A 22,321-nucleotide genomic window follows, 5' to 3' on the forward strand; every position below is an offset into this window, starting at 1 on the left:
GTTTGCTAGTGCTGTTGGGGAGGGGTTAAATTAATATGGCAGGGGGATGGGAACCTATAGAGGGAGACAGAGGGAAATAAAATGGGGGCAGAAGCCAAAGATAGAAAGGAGAATAGTAAAAGTGGAAGGCAGAGAAACCCAAGGCAAAAATCAAAAAGGGCCACATTACAGCAAAATTCTAAAGGGACAAAGAGTGCTAAAAAGACAAGCTCGAAGGCTCTGTGCTTCAATGCGAGGAGTATTCGTAATAAGGTGGACGAATTAACTGCGCAGGCAGCTATTAACGATTATGATATAATTGGGATTACAGAGACATGGCTCCAGGGTGACCAAGGCTGGGAACTCAACATCCAGGGGTATTCAACATTCAGGAAGGATAGACAGAAAGGAAAAGGAGGTGGGGTAGCGTTGCTGGTTAAAGAGGAAATTAACGCAATAGTAAGGAAGGACATTAGCTTGGATGATGTGGAATCTGTATGGGTAGAGCTGCGGAATACCAAAGGGCAGAAAACGCTAGTGGGAGTTGTGTACAGACCACCAAACAGTAGTAGTGAGATTGGGGATGGCATCAAACAGGAAATTAGGGATGCGTGTAATAAAGGTACAGCAGATATCATGGGCGACTTTAATCTACATATAGATTGGGCTATGCAGTGGATGAGGATTTCCTGGAGTGTATTAGGGATGGCTTTCTAGACCAATATGTCGAGGAACCAATTAGAGAGCTGGCCATCCTGGACTGGGTGATGTGTAATGAGAGAGGACTAATTAGCAATGTTGTTGTACGAGGCCCCCTGGGGAAGAGTGACCATAATATGATAGAATTCTTTATTAAGGTGGAGAGTGACAGTGTTAATTCAGAGACTAGGGTCCTGAAATTAAGGAAAGGTTACTTCGATGGTATGAGACGTGAATTGGCTAGGATAGATTGGAAAATGATACTTAAAGGGTTGACAGTGGATAGGCAATGGCAGACATTTATAGATTACATGGATGAACTACAACAATTGTACATCCCTGTCTGGAGTAAAAATAAAATGGGAAAGGTGGCTCAACCGTGGCTAACAAGGGAAATTAGGGATAGTGTTAAATCCAAGGAAGAAGCATATAAATTGGCCAGAAAAAGCAGCAAACCTGAGGACTGGGAGAAATTTAGAATTCAGCAGAGGAGAACAAAGGGTTTAATTAAGAGGGGGAAAATAGAGTATGAGAATAAGCTTGCAGGGAACATAAAAACTAACTGCAAAAACTTCTATAGATATGTGAAGAGAAAAAGATTAGTGAAGACCAACGTAGTCCTTTGCAGTCAGAATCAGGTGAATTTATAATGAGGAACAAAGAAATGGTAGACCAATTGAACAAATACTTTGGATCTGTCTTCACTAAGGAAGACACAAATAACCTTCCGGAAATACTCGGGGTTCGAGGGTCTATCGAAAAGGAGCAACTGAAGGAAATCCTTATTAGTCAGGAAATTGTTTTAGGGAAATTGATGGAATTGAAGGCCGATAAATCCCCAGGGCCTCATAGGCTGCATCCCAGAGTACTAGTGGCTCTAGAAATAGTGGATGCATTGGTGATCATTTTCCAACATTCTATCGACTCTGGATCAGTTCCTATGGACTGGAGGGTAGCTAAAGTAACACCACTTTTTAAAAAAGGAGGGAGGGAGAAAACAGGAAATTATAGACCGGTTAGCCTGACATCAGTGGTGGGGAAAATGTTGGGATCAATTATTAAAGATGAAATAGCAGCGCATTTGGAAAGCAGTGACAGGATCGGTCCTAGTCAGCATAGATTTATGAAAGGGAAATCATACTTGACAAATCTCCGAGAATTTTTTGAGGATGTAACTAGTAGAGTGGACAAGGGAGAACCAGTGGATGTGGTGTATTTGGACTTTCAAAAGGTTTTTGACAAGGTCCCACACAAGAAATTAGTGTGCAAAATTAAAGCACATGATATTGGGGGTAATGTACTGACGTGGATAGAGAACTGGTTGGCAGACAGGAAGCAGAGAGTTGGAATAAGCGGGTCCTTTTCAGAATGGCAGGCAGTGACCAGTGGGGTCCTGCAGGGTTCAATGCTGGGACCCCAGCTATTTACAATATACATCCATGATTTAGATGAAGGAATTGAATGTAATATCTCCAAGTTTGCAGATGACACTAAGCTGGAGGGCGGTGTGAGCTGTGAGGAGGATGCTAAGACACTACAGGGTGACTTGGACAGGTTAGGTGAGTGGGCAAATGCATGGCAGATGCAGTATAATGTGGATAAAACAGGAAGACAGAATATTATCTGAATGGTGACAGATTAGGAAAAGGGGAGGTGCAACGAGACCTGGGTGTCATGTTACATCAGTCATTGAAGTTTGGCATGCAGGTACAGCAGGCGGTGAAGAAGGCAAATGGCATGTTGGCCTTCATAGCTAGAGGATTTGAGTATAGGAGCAGGGAGGTCTTACTGCAGTTGTACAGAGCCTTGGTGAGGTCACACCTGGAATATTGTGTTCAGTTTTGGTCTCCTAATCTGAGGAAGGACATTCTTGCTATTGAGGGAGTGCAGCGAAGGTTCACCAGATTGATTCCCGGGATGGTAGGACTGACATATGAGGAGAGACTGGATCAACTGGGCTTGTATCCACTGGAGTTTATTTAGAAGAATGAGAGGGGATCTCATAGAAACATATAAAGTTCTGACGGGATTGGACAGGTTAGATGCAGGAAGAATGTTCCAGTTGCTGGGGAGTTCCAGAACCAGGGGTTACAGTCTAAGAATAAGACGTAAGCCATTTAGGACCAAGATGAGGAGAAACTTCTTCACTCAGAGAGTGGTTAACCTGTGGAATTCTCTGCCGCAGAAAGTTGTTGAGGCCAGTTCATTAGCTATATTCAAAAGGGAGTTAGATATGGCCCTTATGGCCAAAGGGATCAAAGGCTATGGAGAGAAAGCAGGAAAGGGGTACTGAGGTTGAATGATCAGCTATGATCTTATTGAATGGTGGTGCAGGCTTGAAGGGCTGAATGGCCTACTCCTGCACCTACTTTCTATGTTTCTCTGTTTCTATCCATTGGTTCTCAGAAGCTGCCACGTCACACATCATGACTGGTTGCCCAAAGGAATCCACGTGGTCGGAAAGGCACTGTAGCCCCATGGGTATGGAGAACGTGGACTGTGGGTAGGGAATAGGTGTAAATGGATGTGATTGTGTGATTGGGTGTAGCAGGATTTGGGTATTAGCAAGACCCAGGGTTCTGTGTTAGGGCAACCTTTGTTTTCCATTTATATAAATAATCTGGCTCTGCCACTACCGGCTCGCCCGTTGCAGGGGCTCGGTGAGGCTTCACCAGTCATTTGAGTGGCATCTCCATCACCGAAGTCACCTCCTGCCCATCCCCTATTCCCCCATAGACACCTTTAAACTGCATAACGCACTCTTCACTGACTCCATGAAATGTTGATTTGCAGGATCTTGCGGAGGACAGATGCACCAACGTCAGTGTTCTCGATCAGGCCAACATCCCCAGCATCGAAGCACTGACCACACTCGACCAGCTCCGTTGGGCGGGCCACATTGTTTGCATGCCTAACACAAGACTCCCAAAGCACCCAAAGCAAGCACTCTATTCGGAACTCCTACACGGCAAACAAGCCCCAGGTGGGCAGAGGAAACGTTTCAAGGACACCCTCAAAGCCTCCCTGATAAAATGCAACATCCCCACCAACACCTGGGAGTCCCTGGCCAAAAACCGCCCTAAGTGGAGGAAGAGCATCTGGGAGGGCGCTGAGCACCTCTAGTCTCGTCGCCGAGAGCATGCAGAAACCAAATGCAGGCAGCGAAAGGAGCGTGCGGCAAACCAGACTCCCCACCCACCCTTTACTCCAACCACTGTCTGTCCCACCTGTGACAGAGACTGTAATTCCCGTATTGGACTGTTCAGTCAACTGAGAACTCACTTTTAGAGTGGAAGCAAGTCTTCGATTTCGAGGGACTGCCTATGATGATGAAATGCTGATGTTGTGCTACCAAAGTGTGTTTGTAGGCTTGGTCCCTGGGCAACTCAACCAGCTGAGTCCTGCAGTCGGGAGCTTGAGCCGACTGAAATTCTACCTGCACATGCTCGCCAAAATGTTCAAAATCACAAAGAGTTTTGATTGAGTGAATAATGAGAAACTGTTTCCACTGGCAGGAGGTTTGGTAACCAGAGGACACAGATTTAAGATCATTGGCAAAGAACCAGAGACTTCACCTATACAAATCTGTGAAGTTGGCAGGACAGTTTTTTTTTAAGTATATTGGGCCCCTGGCTTTATAAACAGACACATGATGTACAAAAGCAAGGAAGTTGTGCTAAGCTTTTATAAATCACTGGTTAGGCCTCAGCTGGAGTAGTGTGTCCAATTCTGGGCACCGCACTTTAGGAGGCATGTCAAGACTTTGGAGAGGGTGCAGCGGAGATTTACCAGAATGGTACCGGGTATGAGGGACTTCAGTTACGTGGAGAGACTGGAGAAGCTGGGGTTGTTCTCCTTGGAGCAATGAAGGTGATTTAAAAACAGTGTTCAAAATCCCAAATCATTTTAAATACCTTCATTAGATCATCTCTCAGCCTTCGAAACTCAAGTGAATACAAGCCAGGTTTGTGCAATTTGCCCATGTAATTTACCTCTTTAAGCCTGGGTATAATTCTGGTGAATCTGTGCTGCACTCTCTCCACGGTCAATATATCCTTCCTGAAATGTGGTGTCCAGAACTGAATGCAGTATCCAGATGGGATCTGAGCAAGATGTTATAAATCTGAAGCATAATTTCCTCTCTTTTGTATTCTAGCCTTCTGGAGCTAAAGGCCAACATTCCATCAGCCTTTTTGATTGCTTTTTTATCTGTCCACTAGCTTTTAGTGATTTGTGTACCTGGACTCCTAAAACCCTTTGATCCAACAGCGCTCCCAGTCTCTGACCGTTAATAAAATACTTTGATTTGTCTTTCACAGATCCAAAGTGGATGTGGCTCAGTGGGCAGCACTCTTGCCTCACGAGTCAGAAGGTAGTGGGTTCATGGTCCCACTCCAGGAACTTAAACACTTAAATCTAGGCTGACATTCCCAGTGCAGAGCTGAGGGAGTGCTGGACTGTCGGAGGGCTGTCTTTTGTGTGAGATGTTAAACTGAAGCCCCGTTTGCTTTCTCAGGTGGATGTAAAAGATCCCATGGCGCTATTTTGAAGAAGAGCAGGGGAGTTATCCCCTGGCCAATATTTATCCCTCAATCAACATAACAAAAACAGATTATCTGGTCATTACCACATTGCTGTGAGTGGGAGCTTGCTGTGTGCAAATTGGCTGCCGCTTTTCCTACATTACAACAGTGACTACACTTCAAAAGTACTTAATTGGCTGTAAAGCACTTTGAGATGTCCGGTGGATGTGAAAGGTGCTATATAAATCCAAGTCTTTCCTTTCCTTTCCCCATATTGAACTCCATCTGCCACAATTCAGCCCACTCACTGAATCTGTATACTCCCTTTGTAACGTCCTGCTCCCATCTACACAACTCACTGCATCTCCCAACTTATAAACTTCGATACACAACTCTCTATTCCTTCAGCCTAGTCATTACTATATGTGGTGCAATGTTCAGGCCCCAGTACAGGTCTCAGGGAAACACCACTTGTCACATTCCACCAATCAGAGAACAAACTCTTTATCGCTGCTCTCTACCTCCTACCTCCCAACTCATTATCGACCTTGAGTTCAAATCCCACCACAGCAGCTGTGGAATTTAAATTCAATTAAAAATAAATCTGGAATAAAAAGATATCACTCATGTCCTTTAGGGAAGGAAATCTGCCGCCCTTACCCGGTCTGGCCTATATGTGACTCCAGACCCATAGCAATGCGGTTGACTCTTAACTGCCCTCTGAAATGGCCTAGCAAGACACTCAGTTGTAGTCAAGAAGGCAGCTGGAAGGAAATTAGGGATGGGCAATAAATACCAGCCTTCCCAGCGATGCCCACATCCCGTGAATGAATTAAGAAATATATCGAGTTTACTTCCAATTCCATAGGCTCCCATTTTTCCTTATCAAATGCCTCTGGAAATCCATATGGACAACATCCATAGATATTCCCTTATCCATATGCTAGTGGCTGCCGCAAAAAAAATCCAACTAGATTAGTCAGACATGACCTGCCCGTCACAAATCCATACTGACTGACTTTGATCAACCGATACTTGTCCAGGTGCCCAGTTACTCTACCTCTGAACTAAATTCTACTACCTTCCCCATGTTAACTGGCAGGTCTGTCGGTCTCTCCCTTTTAAATAATGGAGTGACATTTGCACTTTTCCAATCCAAAGGCACAATTCCTGAATCTAGAGAGCATTGGATATTGTAACTAATGCACCTATAATTTCATCACCTGTTTCTTTTAATATCCTGGGGTAAAAACCTTCAGGTCCTGGAGATCTGTCTATCTTAAGTCCCATTATTTCCCCATTACCATTTTTTACTAATATTAAAACCACTAAGTCCCTCCACTTGACTTATTTTTATGTTCCTTTGTATCGTAGGTAATTTGCCCTCTTCCTCCACTGTGAAGACTGACACAAAGTTCTTCTTAACAAGTCAGCCATTTTCTTATTATCCATTAGAGGACGAATCTCAGTCCTTGTCTGCCTACAGCCATTTTATGGTCTCAATTCCAGAATGGCGACCAGCAGCCCTTTAATAGCTGCTGGCACCAGCACATCACGGAGTCTGGGGAAAAGCAGCACTGGCATCACTGGCCCAGAACCGTACCATCCAATCGGGAGTCAGGCCCCGACCTGAGGATTATGAATCTTTGGAATTCACTACCCCAGAGCGGTGTGGAAGCTGGGTTATTGAATACATTTAAAGCTGAGATAGATCTTTTTTTGAACTACAGGGGAGTCAAGGGTTATGGGGAACAGGCTGGAAAGTGGAATTGAGGCCTAGATCAGATCAGCCATGATCTTATTGAGTGGCGGAGCAGGCTCGAGGGGCTGTATAGCCGACTCCTGCTCCGATTTCTTATGTGACATGGGACTGAGACGTCCTGGAGCAGGGTCAAGTCAAACCTTAACTCTGGATTCGCCCGATTAGCATTGGGGCAAACTATAAACCCCTTCACACCCACACCACAGGCAGTGTTCGTGCACCTGAAGTAACCCACTACATTCCAGAAAACAAGTGCTGAGTCTGTTGTAGGATCCTTTCAATTCACTTAACATAGGCCTTACATGAGATAGAAGAATTTGTAGTAATATGGTGACTTTCAAGACCTCAGGAAGTCACGGTGCTTTACAGCCACTGTTGTAATATGGGAAACGCGGCAGCCAACTTGCACACAGTAAGCTCCCACAGACAGCAATGTGATAATGACCAGATAATCTGTTTTAGTGATTGGCCATGACACTGGGGATAACTCCCTTGCTCTTCTTTGAATAGTGCCAGTGGGATCTTTTATATCCACCTGAGAGAGCAGGTGGGGCCTCGGTTTAACGTCTCATCTGAATGATGGCACTTCTGACAGTGCAGCTCTCCCTCAGTACTATCCCTCCGACAGTGCAGTGCTCCCTCAGTACTGCCCCTCCGACAGTGCGGCGCTTCCTCAGCACTGCCCCTCTGACAGTGCGGGGCTCCCTCAGTACTGCCCCTCCGACAGTGCAGCACTCCCTCAGCACTACCCCTCCGACAGTGCGGCACTCCCTCAGTACTGCCCCTCCAACAGTGCGGGGTTTGCTCAGTACTGCCCCTCCGACAGTGCGGCTCTCCCTCAGTACTGCCCCTCCGACAGTGCGGGGTTTGCTCAGTACTGCCCCTCCGACAGTGCGGCTCTCCCTCAATACTGCCCCTCCAACAGTGCGGCGCTCCCTCAGTACTGCCTCTCCGACATTGCAGCGTTCCCTCAGTATTGCCCCTCCGACAGTGCGGTGCTCCCTCAGTACTGCCCCTCCGACAGTGCGGCGCTCCCTCAGTACTGCCCTTCCGACAGTGCGGCGCTCCCTCAGTACTGCCCTTCCGACAGTGCAGCGCTCACTCAGTACTGCCCCTCCGACAGTGCGGTTCTCCCTCAGTACTGCCCCTCCGACAGTGCGGTTCTCCCTCAGTACTGCCCCTCCGACAGTGCGGTTCTCCCTCAGTACTGCCCCTCCGACAGTGCGGCACTCCCTCAGTACTGCCCCTCCGACAGTGCGGTTCTCCCTCAGTACTGCCCCTCCGACAGTGCGGTTCTCCCTCAGTACTGCCCCTCCGACAGTGCGGCACTCCCTCAGTACTGCCCTTCCGACAGTGCGGCACTCCCTCAGTACTGCCCTTCCGACAGTGCAGCGCTCACTCAGTACTGCCCCCCCCCCCCATACCCGACAGTGCGGCGCTCCCTCAGTACTGCCCCTCCGACAGTGCGGTTCTCCCTCAGTACTGCCCCTCCGACAGTGCGGTTCTCCCTCAGTACTGCCCCTCCGACAGTGCGGTTCTCCCTCAGTACTGCCCCTCCGACAGTGCGGCACTCCCTCAGTACTGCCCCTCCGACAGTGCGGCACTCCCTCAGTTCCGCCCCAGTACGGAAAAAAACAAGTTAGCAGCCTGACTGCCCAAGAGAAGCTTTCACAGCTAACCGGACCGATTGAAACATTAAAAGAGGGATTGGTTTAGAATTTTAGTTGGAGCGGCAGATTTTACGAGCCGAGTGTGATTCTCTGGTGTCCCAGTCAACTTCAATAATAAAATAGCAGTGCCGGGCTGCGCTCGGGGTTCTCTCTGGTTAGGTTTATTTTGGTAAGATTTTTTTTTCAGGATGACTCAGATTTTCCAGAATGCTTGCCTGGGACCAGGCTCCATTTCAGCATTGTAAGACAAAAGCGAAGAGTTTTAGTGAAATGTATATTGCGAGGGGCAAGTTTAGAAAGCGCCAGTGTGGTGCCCCTCCAACAGCACTGGGGCATGGGGCACTGGCAGGCTGGCTCCCATGAAACACTTCTCAAACTGCCTGCTATCAAAACGAAGCTGGTCAATTGCTAATCGCAGCTGGCAATGACTGTAAGCAGATCTGCTGAGTGTTGGTTCTCAGAGTGTATCAGTGCCACAGAGCAGCCTCTCAGCCAGCAGCCCGTGTAACACACTGCCTCTTCAAGCTTCTGTTCCAATTATTGCCCCCTTGAGAGCCCTGAGCGCCGAGTCAAGTATCTCTGAGCAGCCTCCTGTATCCGCTCCCACTGCACAAGGTGGGAACTCTAGCCCGCAGCCCAGGGAGCGAATGGCTCGCAGTTAATATTGCTGGACGTGTTGATGTCCTTTTCTGTCAGTACTAGCTCACAGGGGAAGTCAAACAGCTCGTAACTACTTGAGAAATGCATAACCGCAGCATCAGCCCTCCCAACAGCATTGACACAATGTTTGCACACCGCAACAATTAAAGTGGCTCCCTGGGCTGCCGTGATATATGTGTGTGCATAATACACTTAACTGGGCTTTCATAAAATGATCCTTCGTTCATTATATTCACTGATAGGGCAGAGAGAGCACAGTCTGTACCCCGGGGGAGAGAGGGCACAGCCTGTACCCCCAGGGGGAGAGAGGGCAGTCTGTAGAGAGGGCAGTCTGTACCCCGGGGGAGAGAGGGCACAGCCAGTACCCCCAGGGGGAGAGAGGGCACAGTCTGAAACCCCAGGGGGAGAGAGGGCACAGTCTGTACCCCCAGGGAGAGCGGGCACAGTCCGTACCCCCGGGGAGAGAGGGCACAGTCTGTACCCCAGGGAGAGCGGGCACAGTCTGTACCCCCAGTCACAGTCTGTACCCCCAGGGGGAGAGAGGGCACAGTCTGTCCCCGGGGAGAGAGGGCACAGTCTGTACCCCCAAGGGGAGAGAGGGCAGTCTGTACCCCAGGGAGAGAGGGCACAGTCTGTACCCAGGGGGAGAGAGAGCACAGTCTGTACCCCGGGCAGAGAGGGCACCATCCATACCCCCAGGGAGAGTGGGCACAGTCTGTACCCCGGGGAGAGAGGGCACAGTCTGTACCCAGGGGGAGAGAGGACACAGTCTGTACCCCGGGGAGAGAGGGCACAGTCTGTACCCCGGGGAGAGAGGGCACAGTCTGTACCCAGGGGGAGAGAGGACACAGTCTGTACCCCGGGGAGAGAGGGCACAGTCTGTACCCAGGGGGAGAGAGGACACAGTATGTACCCCGGGGAGAGAGGGCACAGTCTGTACCCCGGGGAGAGAGGGCACAGTCTGTATCCAGGGGGAGAGAGAGCACAGTCTGTACCCCGGGGAGAGAGGGCAGTCTGTACCCCTAGGGGGAGAGAGAGCAGTCTGTACCCGGGGAGAGAGGGAAGTCTGTACCCCAGGGGGAGAGAGAGGGCAGTCTGTACACCAGGGGGAGAGAGGGCAGTCTATACCCGGGGAGAGAGTGAAGTCTGTACCCCGGGGAGAGAGGGCAGTCTGTACCCCGGGGAGAGAGGCCAGTCTGTACCCCGGGGAGAGAAGGAAGTCTGTACCCCAGGGAGAGAGGGACGTCTGTACCCCGGGGAGAGAGGGCAGTCTGTACCCTGGGGAGAGTGGGCACAGTCTGTACCCGGGGAGCGTGGGCACAGTCTGTACCCTGGGGAGAGAGGGAAGTCTGTACCCTGGGAAGAGAGGGCAGTCTGTACACCAGGGGGAGAGAGGGCAGTCTGTACCCGCGGAGAGAGGGAAGTCTGTACCCCGGGGAGAGAGGGAAGTCTGTACCCCGGGGAGAGAGGGCAGTCTGTACCCCGAGGAGAGAGGGAAGTCTGTACCCCGGGGAGAGAGGGCAATCTGTACCCCGGGGAGAGAGGGAAGTCTGTACCCCGGGGAGAGAGGGCAGTCTGTACCCTGGGGAGAGTGGGCACAGTCTGTACCCGGGGAGCGTGGGCACAGTCTGTACCCTGGGGAGAGAGGGAAGTCTGTACCCCCAGGGGGAGAGAGGGCACAGTCTGTACCCCGGGAGAGAGGGCACAGTCTGTACCCTGGGGAGAGAGGGTACAGTCTGTACCCCGGGGAGAGAGGGCAGTCTGTACCCCGGGAGAGAGGGCACAGTCTGTACCCCCAGGGAGAGAGGGCACAGTCTGTACCCCGGGGAGAGAGGGCACAGTCAGGGCTGGAGTTCGAAATGATGGGAGAGGGGGGTAAATCTTTGCTTTCTTTGAGTGGGATGGTGAGGGGGGGTAATGTCAGAGCCTTGTATTCCACTGACTGACTGCAGTCCCCTGGGCTGTGAGGGGAGGGGGGCTGGAATGTTTCTTTTGGGCGGGGGGGGGGGGGAGGGATGTGAGTAGAAACACAGTGTGAGATAGGGGGGGGGGGGGCAGGAAAAGTAACAGGGCTGTAGAGGGAGGGGGACGGGGGCAGGAGAGCTGGGCATGGTTGTGCTGGGCATCCCAGCCCCGATCATGCCCTTTTTCCCTTCCTGGTTGAGTGGAGCCCCTGGCCGGCGAGGCGGGGGTGGGGGGGGCGGTGGTAGGGGAGGTCCTCTTTTGGTTTTTAGATGGCTGGTGTTTGAAGAGGTGGAAATGTGCTGACGGGCAGAGAGCGAGAGAGAGACCGCAGGCAGCTCCCCATATACGGTGCTGGTTGTGGTCAAATGTCCCCGAGCAACGAATCAACGCGCTGATGCAGGGAGAAGATTGTCCATAGGGTAGGGACACGCCGCCTATGCTTCCAAAAAAGTATTAAGTGTCTTGAGGAATTCAATCTGCCCCCTGCGAAGGACATATTTCTGAGGCCAGGACAGGAACTGGTGCACTTCAAGCTCAGGTCCTCGAATCAGCACCGTCTCTCTCTCTCTCTCTCTCCCTCCTCTCTCAGCCTTTCTGCATTCCCCCTCTCCTCTTTATTTTCAATTCTGAGCTTTTTAGCTAGCCCCTTTCTCTTTTAAACCACACACAAAGCCCCCACCCCAGCAGCAGCCATGGACGCCATCAAGAAGAAGATGCAGATGCTAAAGCTGGACAAGGAGAATGCCTTGGACCGTGCAGAACAAGCCGAGGCGGACAAGAAAGCGGCGGAGGACAGGAGCAAACAGGTTGGAGGCTTTCTGTGGGGTGGGTGGCTGGAGGGATCGAATCCAAACTCTCTCCCCTTAGTGCAAACTATACTGACCGGGGCTGCTCACCGCCCGTCTCCAGATGTTAATGCAACTAAGTCCTGAATATCCCACTTCAAATGAGCAAACATTAACTTGTAAATAATTAAAAATGTTAGTTTTACAAAAGTTTCGAGTGTGTCTATATTTGCGAATGTGCACTGCTTGTGTGTAATTCCCCCTACAGAACTGAAGCAAAGTTCGTTTTAAAAGTTACTCATTTGTCGCTATTGAGAGCAGTGCCCGTGTTTAATTCCCCTACAGAACTGAAGCAATGTTCGTTTTAAAAGTTACTGATTTGTCGATATTGGGAGCAATGCCTGTGTGTGTAATTCCCCTACACAATTTTAGTTGATATAAAGTTAATAACTTGCAGATATTGAGAGCACTGCCCCGCTGTTCAATTCTCTCCGGAATTACAGCAATGTTAAAACGTCTCTGTGAATTCAGAGGGTACAACTTGAACACTGCGCTGAGCTTCAAACCCTGTTTTACACCTTACAATGTCTGCATCAATGAATTGTGTGTGTGTGTGCATGTAGTTTGAAGATGATGCCTTACAACTGGAAAAGAAACTGCGAGCGGTGGAGGATGAGAGGGATAAATTTTTGGAAGATTTCAACAAGGCAGAAGAACGGCAGCTGGCGGCGGAGGAGAATGCTGCTAAGGTATTTGTGCGGGTGAAGGAACCTCTTAACCACTTTCTGCTTTTCTCTCTCTCTCTCTCTCCCTCTCCTTCTCTCCCTCTCTCCCTCTGGCACACGCCACGCCGCCTCTCTCCTCTCCTCTCTCCCTCTCTCCACTCTGCCATCGCCTGAAAACCTTGCTGCTCTCTTTAAACAAAAAAAACCTCGGCACACACGAACTATAGCTGGAGGATGAGCTGGTGGCTCTGCAAAAGAAGCTGAAGGGAACTGAGGATGAGTTGGACAAATACTCCGAGGCTCTGAAAGATGCTCAGGAGAAGCTGGAGCTGGCCGAGAAGAAAGCCACCGACGTGAGTATTGCACTCTATGGGCGGGGGGGGGGGACTGTGCACCATTGCCACTTTCCGCCTAGCTTGACTTCCTCACATGCCTTGACAAACTAGCAGCTACTCATTCCTGTGTCATTCCTTCTTGTTTGATATCGAAAAATTCCATTATTCACAGTACGTTTACAGAACCCCCAATATTGTCCCTAAAAATAACCCCAGGGGGTTTAAGACAGGGTTGTAAAGGTATGTGCAGACTCCCCCGGGTGTGTGTATGTGTGTGTATATATAGCGCAGTGCTTTATATGGGCATTGTGCTATATGTGTCTTGGGACCTACCCCATCCAGAGGTGAGAATCGGTTGTGCGCTTGTCGGACGGGGGTGCTGAGCATGTTTTGGCACACAGGGAGCCCCGCTCGTCACTCAGCCCTCCTCCACATAGTATGCAAAAGAGCAGTTATAAAAATGACTGGGAGGTTAATGCCACCAAACGCCCCATATGGAGAGTTGCAGCCTATTACAGCTGATCCAATAGACGGTGACGGCAAGACCCCATTCACCCCCCCCCCCCTCCCATCTATTTGTAATGCGAGTTGATGCTACTTATTCCTTAAAAGGAAAAGTATGCGGACTATTCCGAATAGTACTTATATCTCTGGCATTCTGGAGAACACAGAATCAGCGTTCCCAGACTGGATAGCAGCAGCAGCATTTCCAACCCAGTCCAGCAATGCCCTTCACTCCCAGCTCTTCCAACAAGTGCCACGTCTGAAGCCCGCTCTGATTTCCTCACTGATTTTTACACTCCATTGTGTCTCGGCTATTTCCGCTGGTTGAACGGGGAGTCACTCAGCTGTCCTGAATGTACAGCAAGACTCCAGGCTCTGAGAGTGTGCCGAGTGGTCGCCCCGAATCCCACTTCAAATCACCCAGAGCCTTCCAAGAGTTTTCAGATTCTTTTCAGGGCCTGGGAGCTGGTAACGCTGCACAGATTGCATTGCATTTCCACACACACACACACAAATCATTATTATTGGGAGAAATTGTCACGCAGGAAAATCTTTTATTTTAATGTTTCAAAAACATTTCCAAATTTTTGAAATTCAGACCACACGGGGAACTTTGTGCTACTCTTCCCAAGGACTGCCCAGCATGTTGAAACTACGCGCAGATTGTGTGGGATAGGGGAACATTTTCTAGAATGGGATGAGAATACATTTATTGCAAATATCAATGGATGATAGATAGTCAGATGCTGAGAGTTTCTGGACAATGATTGTTCTTCAATGAAAAAGTTATCAAACTAAGAAATCCTTCACTGACAATTTAGGCACCTCTGGTGAAGGATTTGACTCTTTGCTGGGGTGAGACTCAGTGGGCCCCAGTCATCCTCCCCACACTGCAGCCCAGTGGCCATTATTCATGTCTGAATCTTGACAGTGGGTATTACTGGGCTATTCCACCATGGGAGCCTGGTGCCAAGAGCCCATCCTTCCCTCGGGTAGTATCGGCTATGTGCATAGTTCCAGGATGGGAGGGGAGTGCGGGAGAGGTCGCTTGATACCAATCAGGAATTAGAACACAGTCTGATTTCACCCCCCCCCCCCCCCCAATCCAGAGGTACTATCAATATGGACTGCCACCTCATCTCAGATTGGCTCACAGAGGCCACGGACCAACCCTAGGGCCTTCCGCATCTGCAAGGCTCAGCTAGTCATCAGGGAGCTGGGGGATGTTTCGAGGTGAGGATTAGCTCCCATATTAATAGGAGAATTCAGACTCCCTGGGGCTCCCAGACAGAGAGAGCACATTCTGACTCCTGGGGCAGAGAGAGCACATTCTGACTCCTGGAGCTCCTGGGGCAGAGAGAGCACAGTCTGACCCCTGGGCTGAGGCAGAGAGAGCACAGTCTGACCCCTGGGGCCCCTAGGGCAGAGAGAGCACAATCTGACCCCTGGGGCAGAGAGAGCACAGTCTGACCCCTGGGAAAGAGAGAGCACAGTCTGACCCCTGGGGCAGAGAGAGCACAGTCTGACCCCTAGGCTGGGACAGAGAGAGAGCACAGTCTGACCCCTGGGGCAGAGAGAGCACAGTCTGACCCCTGGGGCAGAGAGAGCACAGTCTGACCCCTGGGGCCCCTGGGGCAGAGAGAGCACAGTCTGACCCCTGGGCCAGAGAGAGCACAGTCTGACCCCTGGGCTGGGACAGAGAGAGCACAATCTGACCCCTGGGGCAGAGAGAGCATAGTTTGACCCCTGGGGCAGAGAGAGCACAGTCTGACCCCTGGGACCCCTGGGGCAGAGAGAGCACAGTCCAACTTCTGGGGCCCCTGGTGCAGAGAGAGCACAGTCTGACCCCTGGGGCTCCCGGGCGGTTGCCCCCGGTTGTCTCCACCTCTCCTGAAGGTGGGGAGCAATAACTGGGCATCATTCCATGGGGGTCTGATGCAAGCGGCCACAGTTTCTTGGGCAACTAGTATTGGGGACTATGTAACAGTGGTTAGAAAGTGTCACAGCTGATTCCAGTCTTATCCATAACCAACTTCAGTGCATGCACTTTTCAGAAAGGGGAAAGTGGAACAAGGGAACTCAGCAGTGACAATCCTGACTGAATAGCCTTTTCTCTAGTTTGCGGGACACAGAGAACAGCTATAGCCCTGCACTGTACAATCAATGCATGCAGATTTTCATGAACGTGTGTGTCTGTCACGGTGCCAGATATCAGTGCTAGGGATGGAACATTTACCCCCACTGTGGGCACTTAGTGTCAGCTCTCAGCACCCATGGGCACAGGCCCGAGGGAGGGTCATTTTTCTAGTCTAAAAGACTTGCGTTTCTATAGCGCCTGTCACAACCTCAGAATGGCCCAAAGCGCTTTACAGCCAATGAAATACTTTTGGAGTGTAGTCACTATTGTAATGTGGGAAACACAGCACTCAATCTGTGCACAGCAAGCTCCCACAAACAGCAATGTGATAATGACCTGATTATCTGTTTTAGGGATGTTGATTGAGGAATAAATATTGGCCCAGGACACTGGGAATAACTCCCCTGCTCGTCTTCAAAATAGTGCCATGGGATCTTTTACATCCACCTGAGAGCAGACGGGACTTCTGTTTAACGTCTTTTCTGAAAGACAGCACCTCCGGCAGTGCAGCACTCCCTCAGCACTGCATTGGAATGTCGGCCTAGATTTTGTGTTTATGGGTGCTACCCTGAGCAAAGGCTGGCATCCTGCTGCATTTATTTCCCACAGTAGCCCATCTGAGTGAGAGTATCAATCCAGTGTCAATTTGTGCTGCATCCTGGGCAGTTTTGTGAAGCTGAACAGTGAGAATGGAGTGGACGGAGATTGTTCAAACACAGTACAGGATTCCTTACAATCTAAAGAGAGGAATCATTCACCCCACCAGTCCGGACTAGATTCATCTCTAGGACAACTTCCTAACCTGTACACCATCTTTATTAAATAGTTTATTCAATGATGTTTATAAATAAGGGGTGATAGCAAATCATGGGTATACCCCCTACCTCCATTCCCCACAGGCCCTCCTGGGGACCCAGGCTCCCCAAGTGTGATTTGGTCAGAGTTTACCCAGGGTGGAGGGGGGGGGGGGCGGGGGGGAGTTTGTAAAATGATCCCTTATAAACAAGGACAACATTTATCCCTCAAGAAACGCCATAAAAACAAAAACAGTTTATCTGGTCATTATCACATTGCTGTTTGTGGGAGCTTGCTGTGCGCAAATGGGTCACGTTTCCCACATTACAACAGTGTCTACACTCCAAAAAGTACCTCATTGGCTGTAAAGCGCTTTGGGATGTCCTGAAGTCAAATGCAAATCCTTTCCTTGCTTTTTCCGACAGTGGACAAGGGGCTATGGGAGGGAGGAACTTAACACAATCACAATCACTCAATAAGATAATGGGACTAAAGGCAGATAAAGCCTCTGGACCTGATGGCTTTCATCCTAGGGTCTTAAAAGAAGTAGTGGCAGGGATTGTGGATGCATTGCTTGTAATTTACCAAAATTTCCTGGATTCTGGGGAGGACCCAGCAGATTGGAAAACTGCAAATATAACACCCCTATTTAAAAAAGGAGACAGACAAAAAGCAGGAAATTATAGACCAGTTAGCCTAACATCTGTGGTTTGGAAAATGTTGGAGTCCATTATTAAAGAAGCAGTAGCAGGACATTTGGAAAAGCAAAATTTGGTCAGGCAGAGTCAGCATGGATTTATGAAGGGGAAGTCATGTTTGACAAATTTGCTGGAGCTCTTTGAGGATGTAACGGACAGGGTGGATAAAGGGGAACCAGTGGGTGTGGTGTATTTGGACTTCCAGAAGGCATTTGACAAGGTGCCACATAAAAGGTTATTGCACAAGATAAAAGTTCATGGGTTGGGGGTAATATATTAGCATGGATAGAGGATTGGCTAACTAACAGAAAACAGAGAGTCGGGATAAATGGTTCATTCTCTGGTTGGCGATCAGTAACTAGTGGGGTGCCGCAGTGATCAGTGCTGGGACCCCAACTATTTACAATCTATATTAATGACTTGCTGACGATACAAAGATGGGAGGAAAAGCAATGTGTGAGGAGGACACAAAAAATCTGCAAAAGGACATAGACAGGCTCAGTGAGTGGGCAAAAATTTGGCAGATGGAGTATAATGTCGGAAAGTGTGAGATCATGCACTTTGACAGAAATGGAGAAAGATTGCAAAGTGCCGCAGTACAGCGGGACCTGGGGGTACTTGTGCATGAAACACAAAAGGATAGTATGCAGATACAGCAAGTGATCAGGAAGGCCAATGGTATCTTGGCCTTTATTGCAAAGGGGATGGAGTATAAAAGCAGGGACGTCTTGCTACAGCTATATAAGGTATTGGTGAGGCCACACCTGGAATACTGCGTGCTTTGTTGGTTTCCATATTTAAGAAAGGATATACTTGCTTTGGAGGCAGTTCAGAGAAGGTTCACTAGGTTGATTCCGGGGATGAGGGGGTTGACTTATGAGGGGGTTGGACCTCTAGTCATTGGAATTCAGAAGAATGAGAGGTGATCTTATCAAAACGTATAAGATTATGAGGGGGCTTGACAAAATGGATGCAGAGAGGATGTTTCCACTGATGGGGGAGACTAGAACTAGAGGGCATGATCTTAGAATAAGGGGCCGCCCATTTAAAACAGAGATGAGGAGAAATTTCTTCTCTCAGAGGGTTGTAAATCTGCGGAATTCGCTGCCTCAGAGAGCTGTGGAAGCTGGGACATTGAATAAATTTAAGACAGAAATAGACAGTTTCTTAAACGATGAGGGGATACGGGGTTATGGGGAGCGGGCAGGGAGGTGGAGCTGAGTCCATGATCGGATCAGCCATGATCTTATTGAATGGCGGAGCAGGCTCGAGGGGACGTATGGCCTACTTCTGTTCCTATTTCTTATGTTTTTCTCATTTAATAAATTAAATATTGGGAAGACCGAAGCCCTTGTTTTCGGTCCCCACCACAAATTGCGTTCCCTAGCCACTGACTCCATCCCTCTTTCCACCTTCTGTCTGAGGCTGAACCAGACTGTTTGCAACCTTGGTGTCATATTTGACCCTGAAATGAGCTTTTGACCACATTATCTGCTGCATAACTAACACCGCCTATTTTCACCTTTGTAACATCGCCCGTCTCCACCCCTTGCCCCAGCTCATCTGCTGCTGAAACTCTCATCCATGCCTTGTTACCTCTAGACTTGACTATTCCAATGCACTCCTGGCTGGCCTCCCATATTCTACCCTACATAAACCAGAGGTCATCCAAAACTCGGCAGCCCGTGTCCTGACTCTCACCAAGTCTCGTTCACCCATCACCCCTGTGCTCGCTGACCTACATTGGCTCCCGGTTAAGCCTCGACTTCAAAATTCTCATCCTTGTTTACAAATCCCCACATGGCCTTGCCCCTCCCTATCTCAGTAATCTCCTCCAGCCCCACAAACCGCCCCCCGAGATGTCTGCGCTCCTCAAATTCTGCCCTCTTAAGCATTGCTGATTATAATTGCTCAACCATTGGTGGCCGTGCCTTCAGCTGCCTGGGCCCCAAGCTCTGGAACTCCCTGCCTAAACCTCTCCGCCTCTCTTTCTTCCTTCAAGACTCTCCTTAAAACTCTTTGACCAAGCTTTTGGTCATCTGTCCTAACTTCTCCTTATGTGGCTCGGTGTCAAATTTTTTAAATCTCATAATACTCCCAAGAAGTGACTTGGTTGAAGGCGCTATATAAATACACGTTGGTTGAATATTGTCCTTTGAGCATATCTGCAATGAAATGTTGAATACAGCAGAACTCTGAGTGGTATATCAGAATATTGGCAGCCTTTCCTGACATGATCTGCAGGAAATGCAATAGTTGAAACACTGAAGACCTTTGGCAAGTTGATTGCAGGGACATTGAGGAGATCCCAGTCTCTGTCAGCCTGTAGGAGGCGTGTTCCGGTGTAAAGCACCTCGGAATGTGCAAACTCCCAGAATGTTAATTTCAAGGTGTGGCGATCGCCAGCTAAAAATGTGCACCCAAATCAAAATCCATTTTCAAATGCAACGGCCCGAATAGCTTATAATTTAAATTGCAGACGCCCGCTTGCTTTGCAAATATTTTAATGCGGTGTTTAATTTTCTTTGTGGGAGGGAGAGGGTTAAAAAGTGGGTTACTTCCGGTGCTAAGTGCATTTGGAGCCGGGAGTGGAGATTTTTTTTTAAAGGGCAAATTTTTTTTTGCAGGGCTCTGGAGGTTGAGCTTTCTGCATATATATTTAAACACGTTAAGGGGAGGTGGGAAGGAGAAGTTTAAGAAAAAAGGGGCGGAAAAAAGTAAAGGAGATAAACCATGGCCAGCGCGACGTCGGTGGATGCAGTGAGGAGGAAGATTAAGGGCTTGCAGGACCAGGCAGATGTGGCGGAGGAGAAGGCAGAGAGGCTGCAGAGGGAAGTGGATACAGAACGACAATGCCGAGAGCAAGTGAGAACCAGTAACCTTGAGGACTGAGGGCCTGAGTCTCAGTCCCAGCAACAATGTAACCCTGGGCTCAGAGGGCAATTGCAACCAGTAATTGGCCCCAGAGCAAGGACATAAAGTGGCCTATTTCAAGCACCTAACCTACCTGTTTCTCAATAACCGAGAGGAAGCAATAGCGTTATTTTATTTCCAAGGGGGGGGGGGAAGGGAAGGGAAGGGGAGGGGTAAGTGAGACCATTTAAGATTAAAGGAGAAACACCAAGATGTTTATCTCCTAAGACTATGGAAATACACATTTTCAAAACCTGCGTTTGAAAAATGTCTCTTTCCCCCCCCCCCCTCCCTCCCCCAAGTCGTTACTGTGTCTTGTATCCTCGTTTTATTTTTGAATCTGCAGCTCGTTTTTCTGGGTTGCATGTTGTATCTAGATTCAGGAAGCTCTTTCTGATTTGTGGTCATGATGGTAGAGTTTTAATTCTTGCAGTCAGTTCATTCAAAAGTTAAATCTTTTTAATTGCAGGACGTTCAGTTGTGGTTTTGATTCCGGACCTGGGCGCGCACACATAGATTGAAAGATGAAGGTGGAGAGATTTGTGCTAAACTGCTGATAAATCAGCTCTAGGAAGTCTCCATGCTTTCACCCACCCTTTTGATGTGGCTTGTGCGTTTGAGGGACTAGTTTGATTTAATCAAACGGTTTACTTGAAGCTGGTCTCCCAGTTTAATACAAAGGAGTGCAGGACGTGAGCAAACAGCTCTGGGCTGAACTTGTTAAGGACTCCTGACCATCCGAACAAAAGCTTATCTGGGGCGTCACAAGCGAGTAGAATGTCCTCCTTTGGAAGCCAAGACCCAATCTAATGATGAAAAGAAACTAAAAATGAGGAAAGGGGGCAGGGAAACTGAATTCTGGAGGACAGCAGGCCATTCTGCATCTGAAAAGATGGGTTTATGGTTTTTTGCTGTTTGTAGGTGAACTACTTACTCTTTTTTTTTCTCCAGATGCTTATGAACCTGCTGAGGCACTCCAGCACTTTAACATTTTATTATTTTCTTTTAATCTCGAGTGTCTGGTAGGGATTTTGTTTTGTAGATATAATCTTTTGTGAACCAGCTTGGGCATTATTTGTGTTTTGTTTTTAAAAAAAGGTAATTTTTAAAAAGATAATTCCTGGTGCACATTTAGTTTTCTTGCAGAGGTGCAGTGATGTAATGGTGTGCTGTGTGACCATATATGGACAGCAAATCCCTTGCTGACACTTTGCCACATGGGTGATGTGGAGGAGCAGGGCTGGTGTTGGGCAACTGTCTCGATTAGAATATCATAAACACTGCAGGAAGTCGCACTGAACTTTAGCCCCTTCTCAATGTCAAAACTTTGAGAATCCAAGTAAAATCCAGGGTGGCGCAAACTCGAGTCAAACCTTATCTGATTCACCTTCTGTAATGGCTTCTGTGTGAAATCCCTTCTTACGTGACTGGGACCCTAGTTTCTTGGGTCTCTTAATGTACAATCATTAATCTTAAATTGTCTATAGCTTGCCAAACTAAAATGAGTTTTGTTACCTGTTGTGCCTTGGTGACCGCTTCTTTCTTTGAAGGTGACAGACCAGTTGAGAGAGCTGTTTTTAAAAATATATATATATATATATATTTTATATAGATATATTTAAAAAGCATGAGAGTTCCTAGGCCTTTTATAAATAGGCATGGAATACAAAAACAAGAAAGTTTGGCTAAATCTTTTCTAAAACACTAATTGGGCCTCGGCTAGAGGATTTTGTCCAGTTCTGGGCACTGCACTTTAGGGAGGGTGCAGAGGAGATTTTAAAAGAATGGCACCAGGGATGAGGGACTTCAGTTACGTGAAGAGACTGGAGAAGCTGGGATTGTTCTCCTTCGAGCACAGAAGGTTAAGGGGAGATTTAAGAGATGTTCAACATTCTGAAGTGTTTTAACGGCATCGAACGGAAGAAACTGTTTCCACTGGCAGGTCATAACCAGAGGACACCAATTTTAAGATAACTGTCAAATGAATCTGGTGGGACAAAATCAAGGGATATGGGAACAGTGCAGGAAAGGAGTTGAGGTAGAAGATCAGCCATGATCTCATTGAATGGTAGAGCAGGCACAAGGGGCTGAATGGCCTGCTCCTCCTATTTCTTATGATCTGGAATGGCATTGGAAACAGATTCAATAGTAACTTTCAAAAGGAAATTGGA

General features: G+C 48.6%; 1 protein-coding gene across 2 annotated transcripts in view; it reads left to right on the top strand.

The window, feature by feature from the left end:
- The first annotated feature begins 11,729 nt into the window (after positions 1-11,729).
- LOC139234175 (tropomyosin alpha-1 chain) overlaps positions 11,730-22,321 on the top strand; it is a 40,312-nt gene continuing 29,720 nt past the window's right edge. The window contains exons 1-2 of one of the 2 annotated variants that reach the window (XM_070865216.1): positions 11,730-12,064; positions 12,996-13,121. In XM_070865216.1, coding sequence (XP_070721317.1) covers positions 11,951-12,064; positions 12,996-13,121 — 240 coding nt within the window. In that variant the 5' untranslated portion in view covers positions 11,730-11,950. The remainder of the gene's footprint in view (positions 12,065-12,995; positions 13,122-22,321) is intronic. The other variant, XM_070865215.1, reaches the window with a different exon arrangement.

The sequence above is a fragment of the Pristiophorus japonicus genome, chromosome 21 (genome assembly GCF_044704955.1).
Source record: "Pristiophorus japonicus isolate sPriJap1 chromosome 21, sPriJap1.hap1, whole genome shotgun sequence".
Classification (NCBI taxonomy): domain Eukaryota; kingdom Metazoa; phylum Chordata; class Chondrichthyes; family Pristiophoridae; genus Pristiophorus; species Pristiophorus japonicus.